At 48.6% G+C, this 21,667-nt stretch overlaps 9 protein-coding genes across 9 annotated transcripts; 5 read left to right on the top strand and 4 right to left on the bottom strand.

Annotated features, from left to right (window-relative positions):
• Nucleotides 1–2,598: 2,598 nt before the first annotated feature.
• LTR64_007870 (uncharacterized protein) lies at nucleotides 2,599–3,369 on the top strand (the record flags this gene model as incomplete). The annotated part of the gene is made up of 1 exon (XM_064902186.1): nucleotides 2,599–3,369. One exon carries the CDS (start codon nucleotides 2,599–2,601, stop codon nucleotides 3,367–3,369), a length of 771 nt encoding a protein of 256 aa, XP_064751160.1.
• A 589-nt stretch (nucleotides 3,370–3,958) lies between these two features.
• Nucleotides 3,959–5,067, bottom strand: MRL1 (Cation-independent mannose-6-phosphate receptor CI-MPR; the record flags this gene model as incomplete). Its single annotated transcript, XM_064902185.1, has 2 exons — nucleotides 3,959–4,144; nucleotides 4,195–5,067. The coding sequence occupies 2 exons, from the start codon at nucleotides 5,065–5,067 to the stop codon at nucleotides 3,959–3,961; spliced, it is 1,059 nt and encodes a 352-aa protein (XP_064751159.1).
• Nucleotides 5,068–5,531: 464 nt separating this feature from the next.
• On the top strand, nucleotides 5,532–7,010 carry ERG24 (erg24, C-14 sterol reductase; the record flags this gene model as incomplete). Its single annotated transcript, XM_064902184.1, has 1 exon — nucleotides 5,532–7,010. The coding sequence occupies one exon, from the start codon at nucleotides 5,532–5,534 to the stop codon at nucleotides 7,008–7,010; it is 1,479 nt and encodes a 492-aa protein (XP_064751158.1).
• A 2,181-nt stretch (nucleotides 7,011–9,191) lies between these two features.
• LTR64_007867 (uncharacterized protein) lies at nucleotides 9,192–9,587 on the top strand (the record flags this gene model as incomplete). The annotated part of the gene is made up of 1 exon (XM_064902183.1): nucleotides 9,192–9,587. The coding sequence occupies one exon, from the start codon at nucleotides 9,192–9,194 to the stop codon at nucleotides 9,585–9,587; it is 396 nt and encodes a 131-aa protein (XP_064751157.1).
• Nucleotides 9,588–10,306: 719 nt separating this feature from the next.
• Nucleotides 10,307–10,930, top strand: LTR64_007866 (uncharacterized protein; the record flags this gene model as incomplete). Its single annotated transcript, XM_064902182.1, has 1 exon — nucleotides 10,307–10,930. The coding sequence occupies one exon, from the start codon at nucleotides 10,307–10,309 to the stop codon at nucleotides 10,928–10,930; it is 624 nt and encodes a 207-aa protein (XP_064751156.1).
• A 3,055-nt stretch (nucleotides 10,931–13,985) lies between these two features.
• On the top strand, nucleotides 13,986–15,941 carry LTR64_007865 (uncharacterized protein; the record flags this gene model as incomplete). Its single annotated transcript, XM_064902181.1, has 3 exons — nucleotides 13,986–14,426; nucleotides 14,485–15,277; nucleotides 15,328–15,941. 3 exons carry the CDS (start codon nucleotides 13,986–13,988, stop codon nucleotides 15,939–15,941), a joined length of 1,848 nt encoding a protein of 615 aa, XP_064751155.1.
• Nucleotides 15,942–16,559: 618 nt separating this feature from the next.
• LTR64_007864 (uncharacterized protein) lies at nucleotides 16,560–17,055 on the bottom strand (the record flags this gene model as incomplete). The annotated part of the gene is made up of 2 exons (XM_064902180.1): nucleotides 16,560–16,634; nucleotides 16,681–17,055. 2 exons carry the CDS (start codon nucleotides 17,053–17,055, stop codon nucleotides 16,560–16,562), a joined length of 450 nt encoding a protein of 149 aa, XP_064751154.1.
• A 441-nt stretch (nucleotides 17,056–17,496) lies between these two features.
• LTR64_007863 (uncharacterized protein) lies at nucleotides 17,497–19,179 on the bottom strand (the record flags this gene model as incomplete). The annotated part of the gene is made up of 1 exon (XM_064902179.1): nucleotides 17,497–19,179. The coding sequence occupies one exon, from the start codon at nucleotides 19,177–19,179 to the stop codon at nucleotides 17,497–17,499; it is 1,683 nt and encodes a 560-aa protein (XP_064751153.1).
• A 1,735-nt stretch (nucleotides 19,180–20,914) lies between these two features.
• Nucleotides 20,915–21,556, bottom strand: LTR64_007862 (uncharacterized protein; the record flags this gene model as incomplete). Its single annotated transcript, XM_064902178.1, has 1 exon — nucleotides 20,915–21,556. One exon carries the CDS (start codon nucleotides 21,554–21,556, stop codon nucleotides 20,915–20,917), a length of 642 nt encoding a protein of 213 aa, XP_064751152.1.
• Between the last annotated feature and the right edge of the window lie 111 nt (nucleotides 21,557–21,667).

Here is a 21,667-nt window from a genome sequence, read left to right as displayed (position 1 = left end):
AAGGTCCCACTGATAGCTCGTCGTCCAAGTGTCTTGAAAGAGTCGTACCTTTGTTGCTTGGGCAGATTGTCGAAATGACCGTTGACGGCAGCCCACTCTGATGTCCATGGTGCACTTCCATCACCCAAATCTGACCATCTCGTTACGACAATGGCATGCTTGAAGAGTTTGGTCAAGTCCTGTTCTCCTCGATCTTCCTGCATCTTCATCTCAATTAGGTATTCAGTTGGACATTCAGGACAACGACGCATAGGTTTGCAATTTTCGCACATTGAAACCATTTGACTTTGAGGTCCTGTCAACCATTTTGCTTGTGCCTCTTTCATTACTCGATTCAAGCCACTACCAGATAATGGAGCAGGAACATGATCAAGAGCACATCTGCAGGCCGGCATAAGCTCACCATCTCGCCAATGAGCACAGACACTGAAGAATGGGACAAAGTCTTCTCGACAGTATAGTAAATGTCTTTTTCCTGCTGGTGGTAGATTTGGTGTGACGAATGCAGTACTAACAACGCGCATGTAAAGATGATCATCGATAATTGCCCATCGAGTTTGATGTAACCATTGTCCTAGTTCTGGTTTGTCTTTGTAACGACGACCGAGTTTGTCGTAGGGAAGGCCGTAACTCGGTCCATGATGATGGTAACGTAGTGCTAATTGAACAAAGGAGTAAGGCAGATGTCTGCCGAAGGTGATTCTGGTCCTTGACATTTGTTCTGCTGGGTCATTAGAGGTAGCGTAAGGACATATGAATAGTGGATTTGCGATATTTGTGGGTCGTAGAGTTTCGTCGCCTTTACTTGTACGAACATGGTAAAGTCCACAAATATAACAAAGCAGATGATGGGGAAGTGCATAGTTGAGGTAGTATAGGAATTGACATCTTTCACGGAAGTTCTTCGGATCATTCAGTTGTCTCAGTATGTCGTGAGAGCAGATATCTCTGAAGGGTTTGCAAGATAGAGATAGGCTGGCTTCTTCAGCTAGCGAGAGAGAAGAAAGGATTGTCGTCCAGATCCGAACAGGTATTTTCGAAACGATCTCAGATGCTGGCCTAGCTGGCTCGCCAGTGTCGATTATCTCAACCTTACCTGCCTTGGGTACGTCAAATTCATGGGCGAGGCTGTGTATCATATTCGTTGGGTCTTTCCTTTCGCCAGTGACTTTGTCTCGATCCCAGCCATCGTCTGTGGTTGTCCTAGTATTCTCGAGGGTTAAGATTGATTTCTTTCTCAACTTGTTGCCTCCACCACTTATTGAGCTGTCGGTCCTGGTTGTTGTACTGCTCGTTGAGTTGGACGGTCTGCTGAGCTTTCGTGGTTTAGCATCACTTTGATCAAGGTCGAGACTAGATCGTGAGGCTCCTGTGTCTATCGAGTTTCGTGGACTGGTATTCCTTGACGATCTGAATGGAAACACTGCACGGAATAATGAACCTCTTCTCTTCTCCGGTTCTGCCGGCGAAGCACTAGTACCCTGTTGAGCGTCAACCATGGCAATCAGTAGAGATGCAGACGCTCCGAATGATTAGAGGTTATAGTGTCTTGAAGTCAAAGGCTCGTAAGTCTGTCAAGGCCCGGCTGCTAACAATGGTCGGCGATATGCAGGAAACAACGAAAGGCTCACAGTGGTCTCCGAGTTGTAGGCAAGCCAAGGGAGAGGCGGACGACTTCAACACAACAACAAATCGGAACATCAAATACGCGGAGCCAGTGGAGCCCACCTTTGGATCAGTAAGCCACAGTTTTCGAAGCTTGTCTTGTCAACATTAAGCAGCTATCAGTCAGCTACTCCGGCGGTTCTGATACCAGCATCAGTATGTATGTCGAGATTAGATCGAGACCAGGCTGCTCCGCCGACTTATCCGACTTTGTCTACTTCGTCAATTGACCACATGTCTGCCGCTTTACGATAGTCTGACTGTGCCACTGGCCACCTCATGCGATCATGAGGTACGACAGGAACAGCGGCATGACAGATAGATCCGAGCCAAGCTGTCAGAGATCACCACAATCCTTCTCAGCAAATCTACGTCACGCGTAAGCAACTACATCGTGTAGGGACAACAACCATGCTCATAATCAGGTGATATTGAGGTTCGCCATCAGACTGCTATCACGAGTACAAACGTCTACATGGTCGCAGAATGATGCGCAGTGCACGTCGTTGCCTCGTTCCAGCGATTGTAGTCAACCTGCCCGAGTCGACACAGCCACGAGGTATCATGGCGGGAGCGTTGGTACTCCTCACCCGTCTGCTACGTTGCAAAGGTCTGAAACGTGAATCTGTTCTCGAGTGCGTTGACCAGCAGCAGCATCGATCCATTAGTGAGGACTCTGAGGCAAAGCATTCGCGTACAAATCGTGAGCCTCGTAGTCACCATGCTCTAGTGTACGACTCGTTCGTTTCCACGTTCCAACAAAGCGCCTGCTTGAGTATATCTTGCAGCCCCTACAATACAGCTTCAATCTAAGAAGGTACCTCCCTCTAACTTATCGCAGTACTGCGGCATCGACTGAGACTGATCGTCGACTTCCACTACCCGTAACGAACTCGAATCTTTGATCTACAAAACACATCTTCGTTGGACAAGATGGGGTCTTCCTCTTCAAAGCCAGTAGTCCACCCTCCATGCTCCTTGGACTCTTACTTGGGAGATTTGTGCCATCAAGGCGGTCAAGCAGGATTGATCAACGGCGTTCCTATTGGCACAGGCACAGCACCCACTGTCACTGCCACAGCTAGCAATGCAAGCCCTCAAATCTCGAGCGCCCTTCTCAGAACATCGGCGGGAGACGTAAATCTTCCACAAGCAGTGTACGTTCGTAGCTACTTGAACACACATAGCCATATCCATCCCAGCAAGATCGCAAACCCACATACAGACGCACATGACGATATCGTCGAGTCACTGAGTCTCGGACCCACCGACCCCGGCACAGCTACAGTCCTACCTGATGCTATCGAGACAGCTCAGTCAAAGGAAGAAAGAGAAGAGATGGCTCAGATGGCGTCGTATTCTACAATATCTGATTTGTGGTTGGCGGACGATCAGGTAAGCAACCACGTTGATTCAATCATCGAACCACAAGTCAAACCTGCTGGTCCTGTCATCGTCCCACCCTTAGCCAACTCCGCCTCTACTCGATCAATTCCTGTGTCAGCTTGGGTCAAGAAAGTATCAGATAGTGCATCGTTAGCCTACCGACATCTGGTTGTTCCTCAAATCAAGCCTGGTCCTGTTACAACAACCTCGCCAGGCGTTCCACATTCAGGCTCCAGCCCCTCGGTCACTGTCCCACCGTGGATGGGAATAGCTTCTCTTGGGGCCGCCATTGTCTACGTTTATCATTCTGCCTTCTGAGGGATTGCAAACGTCCACATTCGCTACCCGTTCCTCTGTCGAGAGCCCAGTCCATCTCTATGGCTAACAACAAATTAAGCAGACGATTTCCTGCAAGCACATTTCTCAAGATGCTCAATCAACGTTCGTGACCAGCTTGATCGACTCAAACGACGAAGCTGTCGACGACTGCAGCAAGTGAGAGACATGTCTTCCGTTGCAAACACGGCTACGTGAGTCCAATCTGTCCTCGTTGCAGAGCGACACTGACAACCCAGAGAAGAAAAGATCTTGTTGCAACGTTAGCATGCCTACTTCGCACAAGCCACAGTTGCGTGCTGACGATACTCAAGATTTGGCTGTATTGCTAGCAACATTCATAGAGTTCGTTGATCGGTCTGCGGAGGCATTCAGCATCTAGTCCTCTACTCGACTAGTCAAATGATTTCCCAATCAAACGGACGAGATGGGTTTCGAGTTTAGCATACTCAATATGGTCGAGCAGGGGATGAGCTGCAGGTTCGATTCGTGAGACACGGCATTTGAAATGTGTTGGAATGCCTGTCTTTTCTATTCTACTTAATATACAGCTGTTGTGACATCAAATGAATCAATCGTCCCATTCTTCGTTTAAGTCGTCTATCAACCTGTTTTCATCGTCACTCGTACGACCTCTGCCTACATTTCTCCTGTCATCTGCTCCAACTCTTACATATCCTCCTCTTTTTGAATTGAATAGACGTCCTGTGCTCGGGAGTCGGCTGAGGCATGGACCTAGGATGATCTGGAACATGTCCTAGAGATGGTTAGTAATGTCCAACGAATTGTCATGTCTGTCATGCTTACCGAAAAGAAGTCCCAGATTCCTGCCCATAGACCATAGTTCGGCAACTGCCTCCAACCTCTTTGATGCATCACATTTCGCTGGTAGACGATGCCTCCAACCAGGTATGCGAGCACACCAATTGCTAGAATCATCCCAAATACACCCGCAGGACCCAGACTTCCCTTCTCATGACTAGGTGTTGCACCAGCGCAGGCGTAGCGTGACCGTACTTCGAAGGTATATGTGCAATGATCCATCGTGCCGACGAAGTTGATACGCGGTGTCGTAGAAAGGGCAGGGGAGGTGTCGCAAATGAATGAGAGGAGTGCGGACTTCCGACGGGATGGCTTTGATTTACTACCTCTTCCACTACCATTACCGCCTCCAACGATTTCCCTTACATTCAACAACGATCGTGACTCGATGACAGGGTCTCCGTACTCGTCCAACTCCGGACATGGCGAACCATTGGTATAGTTTAGCAGGAGTTTCCTGCCTCGTATCGTGAGGTTCTGGTTGACCTCGCCCAGACTGTAGATATCGTCTCGATCTGTATAGAAAGCGCTGACATTTGCATAATGGCTCTGACTGATTCCTACCACATTGTCGAGTTCTTCAACTACTGGTCCACATATATTCAGGGTGAAGTTTGCGCCGTAATCATAGCCGCGACTGTGGTAGGATTCGTTTGTACCGGCACTTTTCGAGAGTAAGGAGGATTTCAGGGTGAGAGGACGGACATCGTAGAAGGATCCGGAGAGAGAGGAATGAATCGTGCAGCCTGCGAACGTGGCCGGGGTTTTGGAATCGTCAGATGAGGCTGCTATCGAGGTTGAGGAGAGTGATAGAATGAGTGAGAGGAGAGGCAGTCCGTTATTCTGCAAGGGGCGCATTCTGACAGTGGAAGTCTCGGAAGTGTATGGAACGAATGCAGGCTCAGTCTTCAGCGTGGGATATGACCGACAATAGACTGTTGCGTATGGATGAGGAAGGACTATCGACATTCAGATTTCATTGACCAGCCATTAGAAGGAGTCGAAAGTTCTGCAGGCTTCAAGGCATCAATGCCTATTCCTTACCCGCAGCTCGGTTGCTTCGAGCTTGACTGCAGGATTCGGGAAGTGGTATGATTGGCTCCCATTGCGGCTTCGACCGCGGCTGACCTCACTCGGGCAACTGCCATCCGAGCTCAAATAAATTTCCAGAGACAGCTTAGGGTAGGTGCATTCAGCTGCGCCAGCCATGTCTTTCCTTTACACCTGAGCCGTCGACGTGGTCAACACTCATTCATTCAAACTCGTCACCACTGGTCGACCAAGACCAAGTTTCTCTCTCTCTTTCCTCTAACGAACCAGCTATGTCTATACGTCCTCGCAAGCCTTCGATACCTGAACCTCCACACGGGTACGAGTTTTTTGGTCCTCCTGGTGCTTTTCTGATCACCTTCGGTCTTCCTGTTCTGGTCTACGCTACGGCATTCCTCTGCAACGATGTCTCTGGCTGTCCTGCACCAGCTCTACTACACCCCAGCACTCTCACCTGGGCCAAACTGAAACATCAGATCCCATGGCCACAAGATGGCATACGAGGTGTACATTCGTGGGAGGTTACTGCATGGGTATCGGCATACTACTTTCTCAGTCTATTCCTACAGCTGCTCCTACCTGGTGAGTATGTTGAAGGTCTACAGCTCTCCTGCGGTGGTCGACATACCTACAAATTCAATGCTTTCAATAGTGCTATCCTACAGCTTGCGGGACTTGCATTCGGCACTTTAATCCAAGGCAGTGATTTTGTGGTATGGACATATATCTGGGACAACTTCATTCAAATCCTCACTGCCAATATGCTCATTGCAAGCACAACCGCCGTCTTCGTCTACCTTCGTTCCTTCAGTGTCCCTCGCGCAGGTCAACCAAATCCTGAACACAGAGAACTCGCAAAAGGTGGACATAGTGGGAATATGCTCTACGACTTCTTTATTGGTCGTGAGCTCAATCCTCGTATTACATTTCCAGAAGGACTGCCATTCGGAATAGGAGGACAAGTACTTGACATCAAACTCTTCAACGAAATGCGCCCGGGTCTTACTGGTTGGCTCATACTCAATCTTACCTTCGTCGCCCATCAGTACCGAACACATGGTTTCATCTCAGACAGCATCATCCTCATCACAGCATTTCAGGGTCTCTATGTCCTCGACGCTCTGTACATGGAATCTTCAGTCACCAGTACCATAGACATTACCAACGATGGTTTCGGATATATGCTTTCCTTCGGTGACCTGGTCTGGGTCCCTTTCATCTACACGATCCAGGCCCGCTATCTTGCTGTCCACCCACATGTCCTAGGTCCTTTCGGGATTGCTATCGTCCTAGGCGTTCAAGCTCTGGGCTACTGGCTATTCCGCTCCGCCAACAATGAGAAGAATCGTTTCCGCCAAGATCCCAATGATCCACGTGTATCTCATCTCAAGTATATTGAGACTGCTGCTGGTACCAAACTGATTACTTCTGGCTGGTGGGGCACAGCTCGTCATATCAATTATCTTGGCGATTGGACTATGGCCTGGAGTTACTGCTTACCGACTGGTGTTGCAGGATATGTTATCAACAGATACACAAACCCTGTGACAGGCACTGTTCACAAAGAGGTTGAGCAAGGCGAGGCCAGAGGTTGGGGAATAATATTCACATACTTCTACATCGTCTATTTTGGCGTGCTGTTGGTACACAGGGAGATGAGGGACGAGGAGAAGTGCAGGAGAAAGTATGGCAAGGATTGGGATAGGTACTGTGAGAAGGTGAGGTGGAAGATCTGGCCTGGTGTGTATTGAGACGGACCTGCTACGCTGGGATGATTTTGTTGCTGCTGTCGTGCACAAAGTGCTGAGGCAGTCGCTCATGTGTCTTCGTGGCTAGCTCTACACGGAACCATCAAATATGGGTGCAATCGTCCGTTCAGTGGAAGATAGTGGTTTTCGACGTTGCATTTCTGGCCCTTACGAAGGTCCTTCCATCTGCAGCACTCTCAGACCCGGCAATTACGCACTCATCAAACCAATGACTTCGGCTACGTGGTTATACTTTGCGCTGTGCTCGAAATAGATAGGCTTTTGGACAAGCCTTTAACTTAAAAGTCAAATAACTATTCCTGATGGAAAGAAGAAGAGAGTGGATATGATTGTATTATTCGAGTATGAGTGGTATGAAAGAAGATAAGATAATTTCCAGTCTTGAAAAGACAGGAAACCGCTGTAACCACGCTAAAAGTGGGAAGTCGCGCCCCACACCGACGATGTCGCAGGCGGCCATTAGCCATCCCATCCGAAATAAGTCCGAAGTCACTCGAGAAGTAGTGCACTGCTGTCAACACTGTCGCACAGAATCTACGCCATATAGACACCCCAGTTTCTAAGCTCGAAAAGACAGATTGTTGGCCTCGATATAAATTTTGCGGAGAGCGCCTGCTGAAGCAAACAACTCCAAATCGACTGATTGTCAAGCAGGACGATGCGTCCTCGTAAGCCAATTTTTTCGGACCCAGTGTGACCTTTTGGATCTCCTACTGGGTGGTGCAGGAACGCTACAAGTGTAAATCCTTTGTACTACACCAAATCCAATACCAAAAGCTGACTGACCACCTCATCGACATAGCCCATACAGCCCGTTTCCAGGCCAGTGCTGCTTCGACACAACCCACAGTCGATTCTGTTTTTCCATACTTATAGCCGCCATCTATACTAGCACCTATGAAGGGCTACACTGCAGCAGCGTCGACGCACTTGCAGAAGCAGCTTGTCTCTTGTGTCCTTCGTACAACCTCACATCACCCCTAACATAGTTGTCTCCGATCTAGCCGATATCGGTGCTGGTCTACTTGATTTCGAGCCTCCAATCTTCCACTATCTTGAGCCATCACTCGCCTCAAACTTTAATGGTCCTGCAATCATCGTTGCTCATCAGAGCTCAGATCGTTTAGTGGAATTGATTGACAGACAATCAGAAAGTCATACTGACACATCGTGTTTGAGGTAGACATACGCTGAGATACACCATGCTGCCTTGAAGGTAGGGATCGGTCTTCATAGGCAAGGCATCAGATCAGGATCAACGATCGTGACTCTCACTTCTAATGGAATCCTATAGGCCCTCCTCTTCTGGGCATCAATTCTCGGCAAATTCAATTTTAGCGCACTTGACGCTGGACTTCTTACCTAACCTCGATCATTGGAGCTAGGTAACGTTCTGAAAAGACGACACCCAGATGTCATTGTAGTAGCCGAAAAGCAGAGCGGAAATGTGGTGAGTACTGCCTTCCTTGAACCGACTCGGTCCGTTCGAATATGTCTAGCATCTCATGTGCAAAGCACCGATTGGACAAGCCTCCGAAGTCTCGCATCACATCTGGACATGACTTCGAGGGCAAGAATCGAGGCTGAAGCAAAAGAAAAGTGACCCCGATCGTGTTCAATTGATTTCATTAACCTCTGGAACCACGACAGGTCGCCCAAAGGGTTGTCCACGTACGGTCAGAACATGATACATAGCATCATTGCCCAATCCTGGGCAGCCAAAATGATGCAACATCCCGCAACATGTTAGAGACCGCCAACTTTCGAATTATTGCTCCAGTCGTCTCGGTCGGAATATTGGCCAAGGGTGGTTGTGTTGTGATGCCAGGTTTCGCCTGTTCACCTTCAGACATGCTCGAAGCTACCAAAAAGCACGGCATTAGGAGAATTGTACTGGTCCCTTCAATGGTCCACAAGAGCGAGCAGACCTTGCCAACGAACCCATGCAAAAAAGGCTCTTGCATTCACACCTAGAGTGGCCCAGTCGACGTGTGTGGGCGATCTGGTTGATTTATGCGCCGTTCTCGATGTATATATGATAGCTCTTGCTGATTGTTTGCAAGTCTCGCTCTCTATCAAGCAACTCAGTTCCATCAAACTCATACGTACAAGAAAATCTTCCATCTATCCAACAAGTCAAACTCCTCGACCAATAAGATAATCATGCAGTCCAAGTTCATCCTCAGTGTCCTTGCTAGTGTAGCAGCTATGGCTGTTGCACAGAACACCGACAATGATAACTCCAGCAGCAACTCATATATCAGTTACGACACTATGACCGTCACTGGTGTTTACACTCCAGTCGAGACCACCACCAACGTCATTGTCTCTTCCACCTCTCTGCCACACTCCTTGGACACTGTTACCACTGCTATCGTCGTCAGTAGCACAAGCCAGTCTGTGTATACCACAAACACACTTAACAACATGGGCTCCTCCGCAACGAATGCTGCTGCTGCTACCACTACCACAGCCGCCTCCGCAGCTGGTGCCGGGATGGTCACCGCTGGCGTTGGTGTTGGATTCGCTGCCCTCATGGGTGCTGTTGCCCTTCTATAAGGTCATCATCGAAGTCTTTGCAGATCGAAAGCGAATTCAAGACTACGAAAGATGGGAAGTACGCCTTGAGCGACGGAGAACTTGTAACTGCCAGCATGTTGGCGATGAACGGACACGAACCGTGGCGTATTACTCACGAGACAGGCGTCAGAATTAGCTAGTGTGATACAGAATATAGCTATTGGAGCAAATCGAGCCATTGTTCTACTTTCATCAGCTCCTGTCTCTCCAGATATCATCTATTGAGAAGAAGCAGGATTTACGTACTTAAGGTCTTGGCCAAAGTTGTCCCGTGCGACACCCTTCGAATAGGGTGATTTTGATAGCAGATGGAGACTGAAAACATCAATTCCCTTGGCTGTGCTGCATGTTTCTTCCAACTCATCTATCCTAACTCGAATGACGTCGTCTGTGTCAATGCCAACACACCCACCAACGAGGTGGTTTATTCCTGCATGGCTGTCGTTTGACAAGCTGACGCGGATGTTGGTATGCGAAACATTCTGCGCAGTCATCACCTACCTTGCAAACAGGTTCGCACCCATAAATAGTCCTTCCCGCGGCAATCTGCTATCAATCGTTTTCTCAAGCATCCACACTTTCTTCTAAGACCTAGAACCCGAATATATCAAAGAGATACAAAACCACATCCCGTCCTCAAAGAAGCACATCAGTCTGTTCTGACGTTGTAGTTCACCTTCCACGATAGGACCGCCACTATGAAACATGCAAAAGCACCAGTCTTGAACATGACCGGCATCTGCCATATGGTCATCCTTCTTGGATTTGTGACTCTTGGCACAAGCTCACCATTGAACATCCCATCCTCTACTCTGACCTCGCCGCGAACTACTGTGGCCTCTACCTCCACAGAGACGAACACCATGGTTCAGGATGCCCAAAAATGGATGCCAGATCTCGCTTTCCAGCAGGAGAAGTCTGAAGAAGAGAAATACATGTATATCGAATTTATTACCAACGAAGACGAGCGTTCCTTTACCAACGTGCCTTTCATAATTCGCCCGGCAGAGTGTCATCTCATCGACAATCCGTCCGTGTTCGGCGTCGGAGACCACCAAGTCCGCATATGCCCATACAATTTAATGAACGATATACTCGAGTGCCAGGTCTTCAAGACTCTCGACTGCAAAAATGGCTCGTGGGCTTTACGAGCCGATGACTATTTGCCTAAGACCACCGATGGAGGACTGTGGCTGGGCTATAAATGTTGGGCGACAGGTGAAAATTGGCTGTCGAAGTCCAAGCAGCTTATCAACAGCCCGACACTGTACCCAACGGCGACGCCTATTGTTACAGCAGTAGAGCCTTCTACTACAGACTGATTACCTGGGAATGGTCCTTTTTGTGCCCAGGCATCTTCCAGCATAAAGAGGTCCTAGACTCCCAAGGCTAGTGCCTATTGTAAATGACTCGGAATGAGCTCATTATGGATCAACGGAGCATGGAGCTAATAACACATCAGCGGCATCGTGGGCGGATCATATGACATTAGTGCTATACAGCGAGGAGGGTTTCGTTTTTCTTGTTCTTGAGCAGAATGCAGCACTTGAGGTCGTTATCTATATATCGTTTAGTTTCGTGCTTAGAGCTCGAAGTTGCGCAACAACAAGAATTCATGTCTATTCTTAATGACCACGCTAAGGTCACCGCTTTGTGTGTTCCGTGTTGCTTTCCTCTATGATGTGTTACGAATCAAAGGAGAAAGATGTCGTCCCTGGATGAATCGTGCCTGAGGCATAAATTGGTGTTGTTCCACCTCCGAAGCTGTTTCCGTTCTCCCTATCATGGACGGCCTCGACCTTTCGTGGAATTGTGCTTTGGCTTTTGTCATACCTGATCAGCTGCACATCTTGTCGAAGTATGCAAACATCCTGCCGTTGATAGACTGACAGGATCGAGGTCTGTGCTACCTAACACCCTCAGCGTCGTTGGAAGGGGTGAGCTCGACTTTAGATTTCAGGTTGCGATGGCGCTGAACTATGAACGACTCTCAGACTTTTCATATACAACGACCGATAGCCATCCTCGACAAGTCCTCGATCTCTAGATACTAGGATCGGAAAGTCGTCCTGAGAAACTTCCAGTAGGTCTCTATGTTCATGGCGGCGCATTTCGTATGGGCGACAAACAGTTTCTACTTCTGTCATTTCGACAGATAAATGATGGCTATGCGATCGCAGAAATAAAATACCGCCGAAGTGGTGAAGCAATCTTTCCTGCCATGGTAGAGGATTGAGCGTCTGCATTGCGCATTTGAAAATCACCCAAGGTTGCAGCGAGGTATAGGTTCGATAGCAGGAGAGTGGTTGTGTGGGGCGAGAGTGCTGGTGGTCATGCTGCTGCTATGCTTGGAACGACAAGTTCTTGGACTCCAGGTGGTCACCTTGATGTTGGCGATCGTCTAGAGGTGAGTAGTGATGTGGTCGGAGTGGTAGATAACTATGGACCGACAGACTTTCTGCAGATGGATGCACATTTGCCTGAAGGATATCAGACGCACAACGGTCGTGATTCACCTGAGAGCATATATGTTAGCGTCCAGATTACGCAGATACCGGAGAAGGTGAAAGAAGCTGACCCTTGCTCCTATGTACGGAATACGGCTGAAAATTGTGCGAGCCGCAAGTAGCCAGAATTCTTCATAGCACATGAACGGCTGATAAAATTTTGCCAGCGTATATGAGTCGACTTAATGCAGGAGCTGGAGGAGTCCGGCATCAGGTATGAATATCTGCCTGTTGAAGGAGCGGATCATGTATTCAGTGGTATCACTGAGGAGCAGCAAAGAGAACTGGACAAGAGAACGGATGCATTCCAGGCGAGAGTGTTTGAGGAGTGATCGACGTTCGCGAGTACAACATCGATGATTCGAAGCTGTCAGGCAACCAAGATTACATCACGTCGAGGCAAAGGTTGACTTGTTCAATCGGACCGGATTAGATACAAGGTTCTATTGACACAAAGCAACAGTGAGTACATGATAATACATTGATTCTCGTAATATAGCTCGTTGAATTCGTGTAGCTCTGATGTACATGTTCATTATATCAGGATGCCTGTTCTCATTCCCATACCAGCCCGGACTGTTGACTCTCCTGCATGCGTGAGTCGTTCTCTTGGTCAAGCAGGCAATATCCTTGGTGCAGCTTAAGTCGTGCAGCGTAATATTCCATCACTCTTTGTTCATCCCATACAATGCGACTGTTACTGCTGCACAATGATGACGACAGGCCTTTGTTCCCCATCAGCTCTGTTCAAGTTTTGTCGCTGAGTGAATGATGAGACTGTCGACTCTCGGAACATCATCACCTATCTGTCACCATCCACTATCTTCATCGTTTCCAACTGGATCGAAACATCCTAGCTCGGAAGAAGTCACGTTTCCGGTCACGATCGGCCTTGCCAGCGAGCAATTTCACAACACTTGGATCTTTTACTTCAGGTTGTTTTGAGGTTTGTTCCTGTTTGAGCTTGCGAGCATTGTCGGCTGCTGCTTCCCTAACCTCAAAGCATTCTCCTCTGCCTTTCCAACGGTGACCTCTTCTAGCTCCTTGGCCAGATCATCAATCTCATCTTGCTCCATCACCGCGTTGAGTCCAGAAGCATTCATTGCAGTCATCACGGATGGAGGAACGGGCATTAGGTCGCGTGTGCGGCACGTTCGGCAGCCAAGTTTCATGCTGCAAGCCATTTTGTGTTCTGCACACCAGCCAATGTGACCTTTCCAAATGCATCTCTTATTGGGAGCTCGGCCACATTGATTGCAGTGATGAGGTAGAACTCTTGTTACAGCGGAGCTACTAATGGATATTGGGGCGTTTTGCTTGATCGGTGCGCTGATGGCACCCTTCAGATGATTTGTATTTGTTGACGCTGGCATCTTGAGCGCCACGATCTCTGGCAAAGTTAGTGATTAGCCATGTCGAGACTACCATCACGTACCTCTCGACACCTTGATCAATTGTATATTGGAACCAATACAACAGAGAACTCGGTTTGCAGATATGTCAGGAAGATGAGCACAAAAGATGGTGAAGAGAGACAATTCCAGTTCAAATCAATGTGTACATCCATACAAGGTATCAGAACGAACTATCGTGCCGCCGAAACACGTGAATCTGCTGTTGCTAAGCGACTCGAGGTAAGTGAAGCAATATCACCACAAAGTATAGCAACCACACTCCACAAAGACATTGTCACCCTTCTGGACGCGTCCGTTTGCTTTCTAGCAGTAGGTTTGATTCTGCACCACAACAAAGCATTCACCAGAGAAAGTTTGTTACTGTAAAGCCATATTACTTACATATGATAGACCTTTCCCAGGACACCTGTTTCCAAGACTTCCATATCGTTTATCTCGAAGGGACTGCTGTAAACATGCCGTTCTGCAAACCTCTTAGCCTTCGAAGTAAGGTCAAGAAACAAGTTGCAAAGGCTCGTCGTGTCATGGAGGGCAGATTCAATAAAGTGTTCACGTTTGGTACACGAATTTGTGGAGACGATGATGGAAGCAGTGTCGGCGCAGATCATGGGGTCAGCGAGCCTCGTTATCGTGATGCTGACGTCGACTCGACAGCAGTGTCAAACGATCCGAACACCTTCCTTGCTAATCCCGACAAGCTAAAACTCAAACTCCAACCGACCGACTTAGAAGTCATCGATAGCGGCATTCACACAGTCGCCATTACAAGATGTGGTGCCGCATCATGCTCGACCACTCCATCGAGTGCAAATATTGCAGAGGCTCTTCCAAAGCATTGCTCCAATACGTCTCTGGCACGACCACTGGAGGAATACGCTTGGACGGATGAGAGAACTGTGAGTACTCGATCGAGCTCGATTGTCAGTTGTCGCAATTGTGATGAAGATGGAATAGGAGGTAAAATGGTCCTTAAGAGAGAATGAGGACTGCCAAGATGTGGAGAGTGACTGCCACGGCTGCACATACGACCTGCTTGCGCCGTTCCGGTGCGTCATTGCTGCTTTGGACCTGGAGAAGCTGCGCCAAATTGCTCTTGCTCAGCGACGCGATATTGTTTTCGATGCCGACCACTACCTAGACTGCGAGATTGACCCTACACCAAGATGCGGCAGCTACAACTTTGTATATATTCTAACCTTCTCAGATGGCGTGAAGTGGTGTGCTCGAGTGCCCGGCTGTGGCAGGCATCCTGTCAAGACTTTGGCTGAGAAGATGAAGATCGAATACAACACCCTCCAGTACATAAAGCACAAAACATCAATTTCTGTTCCAGCAGTCTACTACTGGACTACGGATGTCACTGAAGCAGGTGTTGTATTCGGCCTCATCGAGTTCATCGAAGGACGACCACTGTCAGAGCTCTGGTGGGACAAGGAAACTTTCGGCGAAGAACAACGCGTGGTAACACTCACGAGCATTGCTTCTCATATGCAGCAGCTCTACAATATTCAATTTGACAAGACAGGCATGCTACGCTGGGATTCGAGCGACCCAGACCTTCCTGCCGAAGTCAGTTACGAACTCGATTACTACGCAAACGAGGAATGTCTGTGGGCTGGCACAATCAAGCGAAAACCGCGAGAGGATTTCTTCGAGGAATGGATCAGAAGAGCTCTAAAGGGAGCCAAAAAGGGTGAACTTGTTGGTCACGATTTGCGAGCAGAGAAAGCCCCCGACGTCTGGCTAAGTCAATGCCAAAACAAATTGTACGAGCACCATTCTCACTCTCATTAGCAGATCTTGACCTGCAGAATGTCTTCGTGGACCCTGATACAGGTACGGTGACTGGATATATCGATTTCGACGGTGTGGCCGTCAAAGATGTCCAGATTGGTGCTGCAGCGTATCCCAAATGGCTGATGCGGGATATGGACCTGACCCGGTATTCGCTAGATCCACGTCAGGGATACCACTCACCATTCGAGAACACCCTTGAAGAGCTTGCAGATTATAGATCGTGGTACGAGTATTGCTGGACTACTGCTTGGAAAGAAGGTAAACTAGGAGAATACGACTCGCGTTGGACTGGCCAAAGTCATATTCTTACGTGCATTCAAGATGCGTTAGTGAAACCTCTGACAAGAGAGTTCTCGATTTGGGCTCTTGTGGACTATGCTTATAGGGAAGCATATGCTTTCGATGATGAGGAACGAGGCAAGCTTTGGGATGAAGACTGGCATAACTATGATCTCTGGCGGTTAAGGTATGCAATCGCGCACGGGATCTGGAACAGCACAGCGAGACGCGCTTGGTGCGTCATTTCTGCAGAGGAGATTGCCGACGACATTCGTTACTATGCAGGACGTTCAGTCGACTATTGGAGAACTGGTCGTGCGTTCTACAATATCTGATGCTGAACCATGGGAATCTCTACATCTTTAGTAATGGTCTGCTCAGCTTTACAAGGCGAAGGCCATTGCACCAGCCATGTGGTCAGCGACTTCGCGGTTGTGGAGGGCAGAGTCGACCACACGCTGGTAAGATACGGCGGCTCTTCAAGTGTGATACTAGGCGATCAGAACGAGCTCATGACCGATTTCTGAGATTTTTTTCAGTTGACCAGCAGTACAAAATTGTTCGAGCCTGGTTTCGGAGACACATCTTGGTGAAGTCGCCGTAGGAACAATGCACGCACTTAGACCAGGATCCAGGGAGAGATGCAACGGCACAGTGAACATACGTCGCCACCTTGGGCCGTTCCAACTATAATTTTCTGTCCGTGGTAGCGAGGGACAACACAGTCGCCACTGATACCATAAAGACACAACCTGAAAATGGTCGGCTTCCAGAACGTGCTTCAACCAGAGTCATTTGCTGGAAGGAAAGCATGTCACGCGGCAAGGAGATGAACGAAGTTGAAGAATTCGAAGAGACCTGCTCCACATAGCCATCTTCACGCTGTATAAATTCTCACAATGGTTATATGTTCGACAACACCCTCGGCCATGACTTGCAGTTTAATTCACCGCTCACTGACCACTCGTCGAACTTGCTGGCTTGCTGCGCGGATACGATCCCATGGCTTGGCTGAAGTTGAGCAGATTCTGTTGTCCTGATCAGCGACTTGCCTGCTATAGGCCAAGGACGTACGCCATCAGGGTCCGCAATTGTCAAGTCCTTCAAACCCCAAGGCTTCACACTCATATCATTCTTCAGGACTGCTCCTCCCTTCCTACACTTCTCCAGCAATCCATCAAGCTCATCTTCCTCACCCTCGATTCGGATATAGATCCTGCCGAATGCTGCATCTTCAGGCAAGTCTAGAAAGCCACGTCGACGAAGGTAAATGTTCACAGCTACATCGTCGCGTGGAGCTTCGGAGTCTGAAGTCAACTGAAGCCAGGTATGGTTATCGCCATCTCGACCTGCAACACGAAAGCCCAAGACGTTGGTGTAGAAGTCGATTGAGGCGGGTACAGAGGAAACAGGCAGAGATGGGGTAATTTTGGTGAATGTTGGGGCCATCTCGCGTCAAGTTTGAAGAAGACGAACTGTAACCCAATTGAGCAGACGAGATCGAAGGTGCGAATTTGTGGGCAAACAGTCAGACATAGCGTGTCAGGCTTTTCAAGGGCAAACATTTGGTTGCACCAGTAAGCACAGGCCAGATTTGGAGTATCTCAACTCCAAGTAACCTTTCGATCTGGAGGACCACCACTGCTGTCGTCCCTAAATGGAATCGTAAAAGGGCACGATTCATTTGATCGAGAAACCGAAAGTTACATTCCTCACTGCAGGACGACGTCACCTCAACCAACTATTCCCGACGGCTAAGCTCCAGATACAGCGACTATTCACAAACCAGGGATGACCAGGAGACTGGTAACATGTCGCAGCATTGCAGAAATCTCGACTCAGTCTCAGATGAGTGTACATGAAAATATTTTCCTCTACCTCATCTCCCCCTCAGTAAACACTCTGCTTACTCCACTTACTACTCGCTCTGATCCTCTTACCGAAGATGTAGAACACAAACGGTACTGGTATTAACAAGGCCGAGAATCCTCCTGTTATGGAACTACTTGGACCAGTCCCAATATCATGATACATAGGCCCAACAATCAGCGGGAACGCTGCAGCAAAACAACTTCGCAGGAACGTATTAGCAGCAACTGCACTGGCCGCATACGTTGAAAATGCGTCAACGAGATAATTTAGCGCAGCCTGGAATATCGTGAAGAAACCAACACCCAGCATGAGAGTTCCAAGACATGGTACTGCCCAATTGATGGAAACAATGTCACCGGTCCAACCAGTGATGAATTGCCCGGCAGCAAAAATGACACTCCCAACCATCATGGGAGGTAACCGCTTCTCCGGTACTGCTCTGTCACCTGCTGCATGATAGGCTTTATTGTACAGAGTCTGATTGTACACATTCGCACCACATCCTAGGATGGCGCCGATGAGCAAAGACAGGAAAGGCAGTTCAGCTCTGAGCATAGACCATCCACGAATCTCCCCGAAGATGATTGGTATGGCACCTAGCTGCATGTATAACATTCCATAGCAGAATGAGGCATACAACGCGATGAGGAAGCAGATTGGTGTTGTGAGAAGTTGTATTGGTCTCACCAAAAATTTGTGTGCAAGTCCACTGATACTGATGTCCCACTCCTCGAATTTGGCGTGAAGGGCCCAATTGCCTGTTTCATGTCTGAGACGTCTTGCTTTGTAGACAAGAAGTCTAGGTGGATATGATTCATCAATGAAGATCAATGCTAGCAGTGTGACAACGACCTGCAAAATACCTGTGAGGTACTCTGTCCACCTCCATCCAAGACTCGGTTGAATCACAACTGCAGCGCTCACGATAGGACCGAGGACTGGACCACCAACTACAGCCATTGCATATCCGGCCATTGCAATTCCTCTCTGAGTTGGTGTGAAGAGATCTCCAAGTACGCCTCCAGTATTTGTAACAGGAGCGGAAGCGAAGAATGCGCCGAAGAACCGTGTCAGCATTAAGGTCTGAAAGTCCTTGGCTGTGGCACTGCCAAATGAGAAACATATTGCGACAAACATTGGACACAAAACGGCGAGCTTGCGACCATAAACTTCAGACAACGGTGCCCAGAGAAGAGGTCCAATACCGAAACCCATTAGGTAAAGAGTTGTGCCGAGAATGGCAACTTCACTACCAACGTGGAAATGTGCTGCGATCTGTGATGTGCCAGCTGAGTAAGACGAGGAAGCCCAGGTTGCAGACATGGTTACTAGGCCATACAACAGGGTGGTCATGCTCTTCTTCTTAAGTGGCCAATTGATTGGTCGGTAGGGGTCATCGGGACCATCGAAATCGACAAGGACATCTTCTTTGGTTGAGATGTGCGACAATGGATGGTTAAAGGTTGTATGTGGTCGAGAGCGGACTTTTGAGAGTGTGGTTTGTCGTCTTGATATTTCCTGGGTCAGAGTATCCTGATCCGTACGTCTGCTAGCTGTACGGGAAAGCGTATGGCTGATTTCACGACGTGTTGGTCTATGGCCATCGTGATCACTCTTCTCGTCGTCAGTGCTTGAGAGGGAGTCGACGTCCGACATGAGTGCTGATTGCCGCGCATAGTCTGTTGCAATTGGCATTGACATTGTGGTTAAGCTTGATTGCTGAGTATTTGCATAAGTGGGCAGCAAACGACTTTGTATCTGACAAAATTCTTGGATACATCCGAGATAGTCGTCGTGTTCGAGGCACAGTCAGCACGGGATGACATAGCCGAGATGATAAAGCTTCGATAAGGTTATGTTTCTCGTGCCTTGCAACCTGAAATTCGCCCACTACACTATCGTTGTTGACTTGCACAGCGACGTCCTCGAGCTCACTGGCGCTGTAGAGACTCTCCTTCTACTCTCCGAGTCCTGCCATCGAGGTCGAAAGATACACAAGTGCCTTTCGTACAAATTGAGGTCTGTTCTTCGCGTTTTGGACATGTAGGAATTAAGCTTTGATGTGCCGTTAAAGCCGAGCAACTTATCTGCTAGCGTGAGCGTTGATAATATCTGTGCAGAAGTACATGTTGAGGAGTCCAAGATGTGGTCTTTGCCTATCTATGTCTACACAGACGATGTTGGGATGGAGCCGGTCAAGCCTGTTCAATTGACGAAAGATCCTATTGTGGGTAGATGGTTGAGTATGGGTAGTATGATAAGTTCTTGATGAATAAAATTATCATCCTCACTGTGGAGTACCAGCCTGTCACTCAGCGACTATGATCTGCGTATAATCCACGTAGAACCAGAGTCTCGTGTCCTAGTATCCACCGTTGATACAAAGATGGTTGCCATTGTGCGTCAGTGCCTGGCGAGCCTCCAGAAACAAATAGCTTCTGGTCCCAGACTCAGCTTCCTAGTCCTCTGAGCATATATACAACCTAACCCGTGCCAGCCCCAAACATTCCTAGTCCATCCATACCCCTCCAGCCCCAACAATGACCTAACCGCCAACCCAAATCCCTGATTCAGTTAAAGGAAAAGACCATGAAACATCCAGTTACCAGGAGTCGCATCAAACCTATAGTAGATGGTGCTATGGTGGGTCTCACTATTTTCAAGCAATCTTCTGCTCCTTTGCTGTGAAGAGGAGATAGGACAAGTCTCCTTCCAGGTACCAGGATCCATCCACATAGCCCATGTTCTCCTTTCGATCTGATCTTCCCAGCTATATCTGTGCGTTGTGTATGAAGCGTGACCGGTTTCCCCTTTATCACTAGGACTTTGGGTTGGTAGTTAGGTTCTAGTTTGATGCTGGCTGGTTGCGGAATGGACCAGGTTTGGTTAGGGCTTGGGTCAGCTGCCTGCTGGTTCTAAGTCATGCATTTCTCGTACATGGCATGAAATCATTGAGTCGAACCATAGTAGATCTGCGACTTGCACAGACTGTGATCCCGACATAAATCAGTGCTCGGAAGGGCAAAGAAGATCCGTTTCACCTCAACAATATGTCGGCTGAGGTGAATACTGTTTAGCAGAACGAGCTCATGCCTTGGGGTGCTCATTGTGGCCAAACCGCTCATTGCACATTTGCGTAGTGCTCGACAGCCCATCCAACTTTGGCAAAACCCATCTGTAAGTCGCGCCCGCCAGCGCCAAAGCATGTAAGAGGCCTCCTCTCGTTTGACTGAGGTGAGTACCGAATTATTGTGTTTGGCCGATCTGTGAGCAGCATGACTGGCTACCGCGTGTTTGTTGCCGCTGCGAAGTCGGATACGTTACAATGGCGGACGAGTTGAAAGCAAGTACAGTCGCTGTCGCCATGCTTCGCTGAATTTTGTGGGCATTGTCTCGTCAAAAGTGTTTTGACTTCAATCACTCGAGTCTTATCTCGTCACGCAATCACCCCCAACCTGCCCTCCCAATCGTCCTCCTGCTTGATACCTCCCTTCCGTCTCTTCTCATTGCGCTTTCTCCTCTTTTCGTCCCTCTCGGCCATCTCGACCTCTTCAGCTTTTTGAATCCTAGCACCAATGTCTAGCTCACCCAGCTTTCTCTCCTCTTCCTCTCTTTGTCTCTTTCTCGCCTTCAACAACTCTATCCTATCCTTGACGTCTTGCAGGGTAGCTCTTTTGACCTCTCCACTTTGCCCAGTATTAATCAGATGCTGTTTGGAGTTCAAATGCTCAATGTACTGCACGTTGTCCTTGTATGTCAAGTCACAAGCCTCACAGTAGAAGCCTGCACCTTTTCCCCTTCTACCCACACCAGCACTTGCGGGAATGATTGTCGTCTTACCGACCATGCTGGCAATGTCTAGACGTGAACTGCGAGCCGATGTCGTGTCCAGTTCTGACATGTCGACATGTTTGTGCCATTTCTTTCCTTCCAGTTTCGCCTCGTATCGGGCTTTGGACTCCTCCTTTCGCTTCTCATCTTCAGCTTTGGCCTTGGCTGCGTAAGCTTCTCGGTCCCATGTTCGACGAAAGTCTGTGTCAGAGGCTGGAGCGCCGTAGGCGGATTTTCGTTCTGCCATGTTGTTCTTCTGGGATGCTATCGAGGATAGATGAAAGTCGGCAGAGCGCCTCACATGGACTGTAGTCGAGGTGGACACGAGTCGGACAACCACATCAGCACGCGACACCAA

This window comes from Lithohypha guttulata (assembly GCF_036872675.1).
Source record: "Lithohypha guttulata strain CCFEE 5908 chromosome Unknown scaffold_7, whole genome shotgun sequence".
Classification (NCBI taxonomy): domain Eukaryota; kingdom Fungi; phylum Ascomycota; class Eurotiomycetes; order Chaetothyriales; family Trichomeriaceae; genus Lithohypha; species Lithohypha guttulata.
The sequence above is the reverse complement of the archived record's forward strand: the minus strand, read 5'-3'. Positions and strand labels throughout refer to the sequence as shown.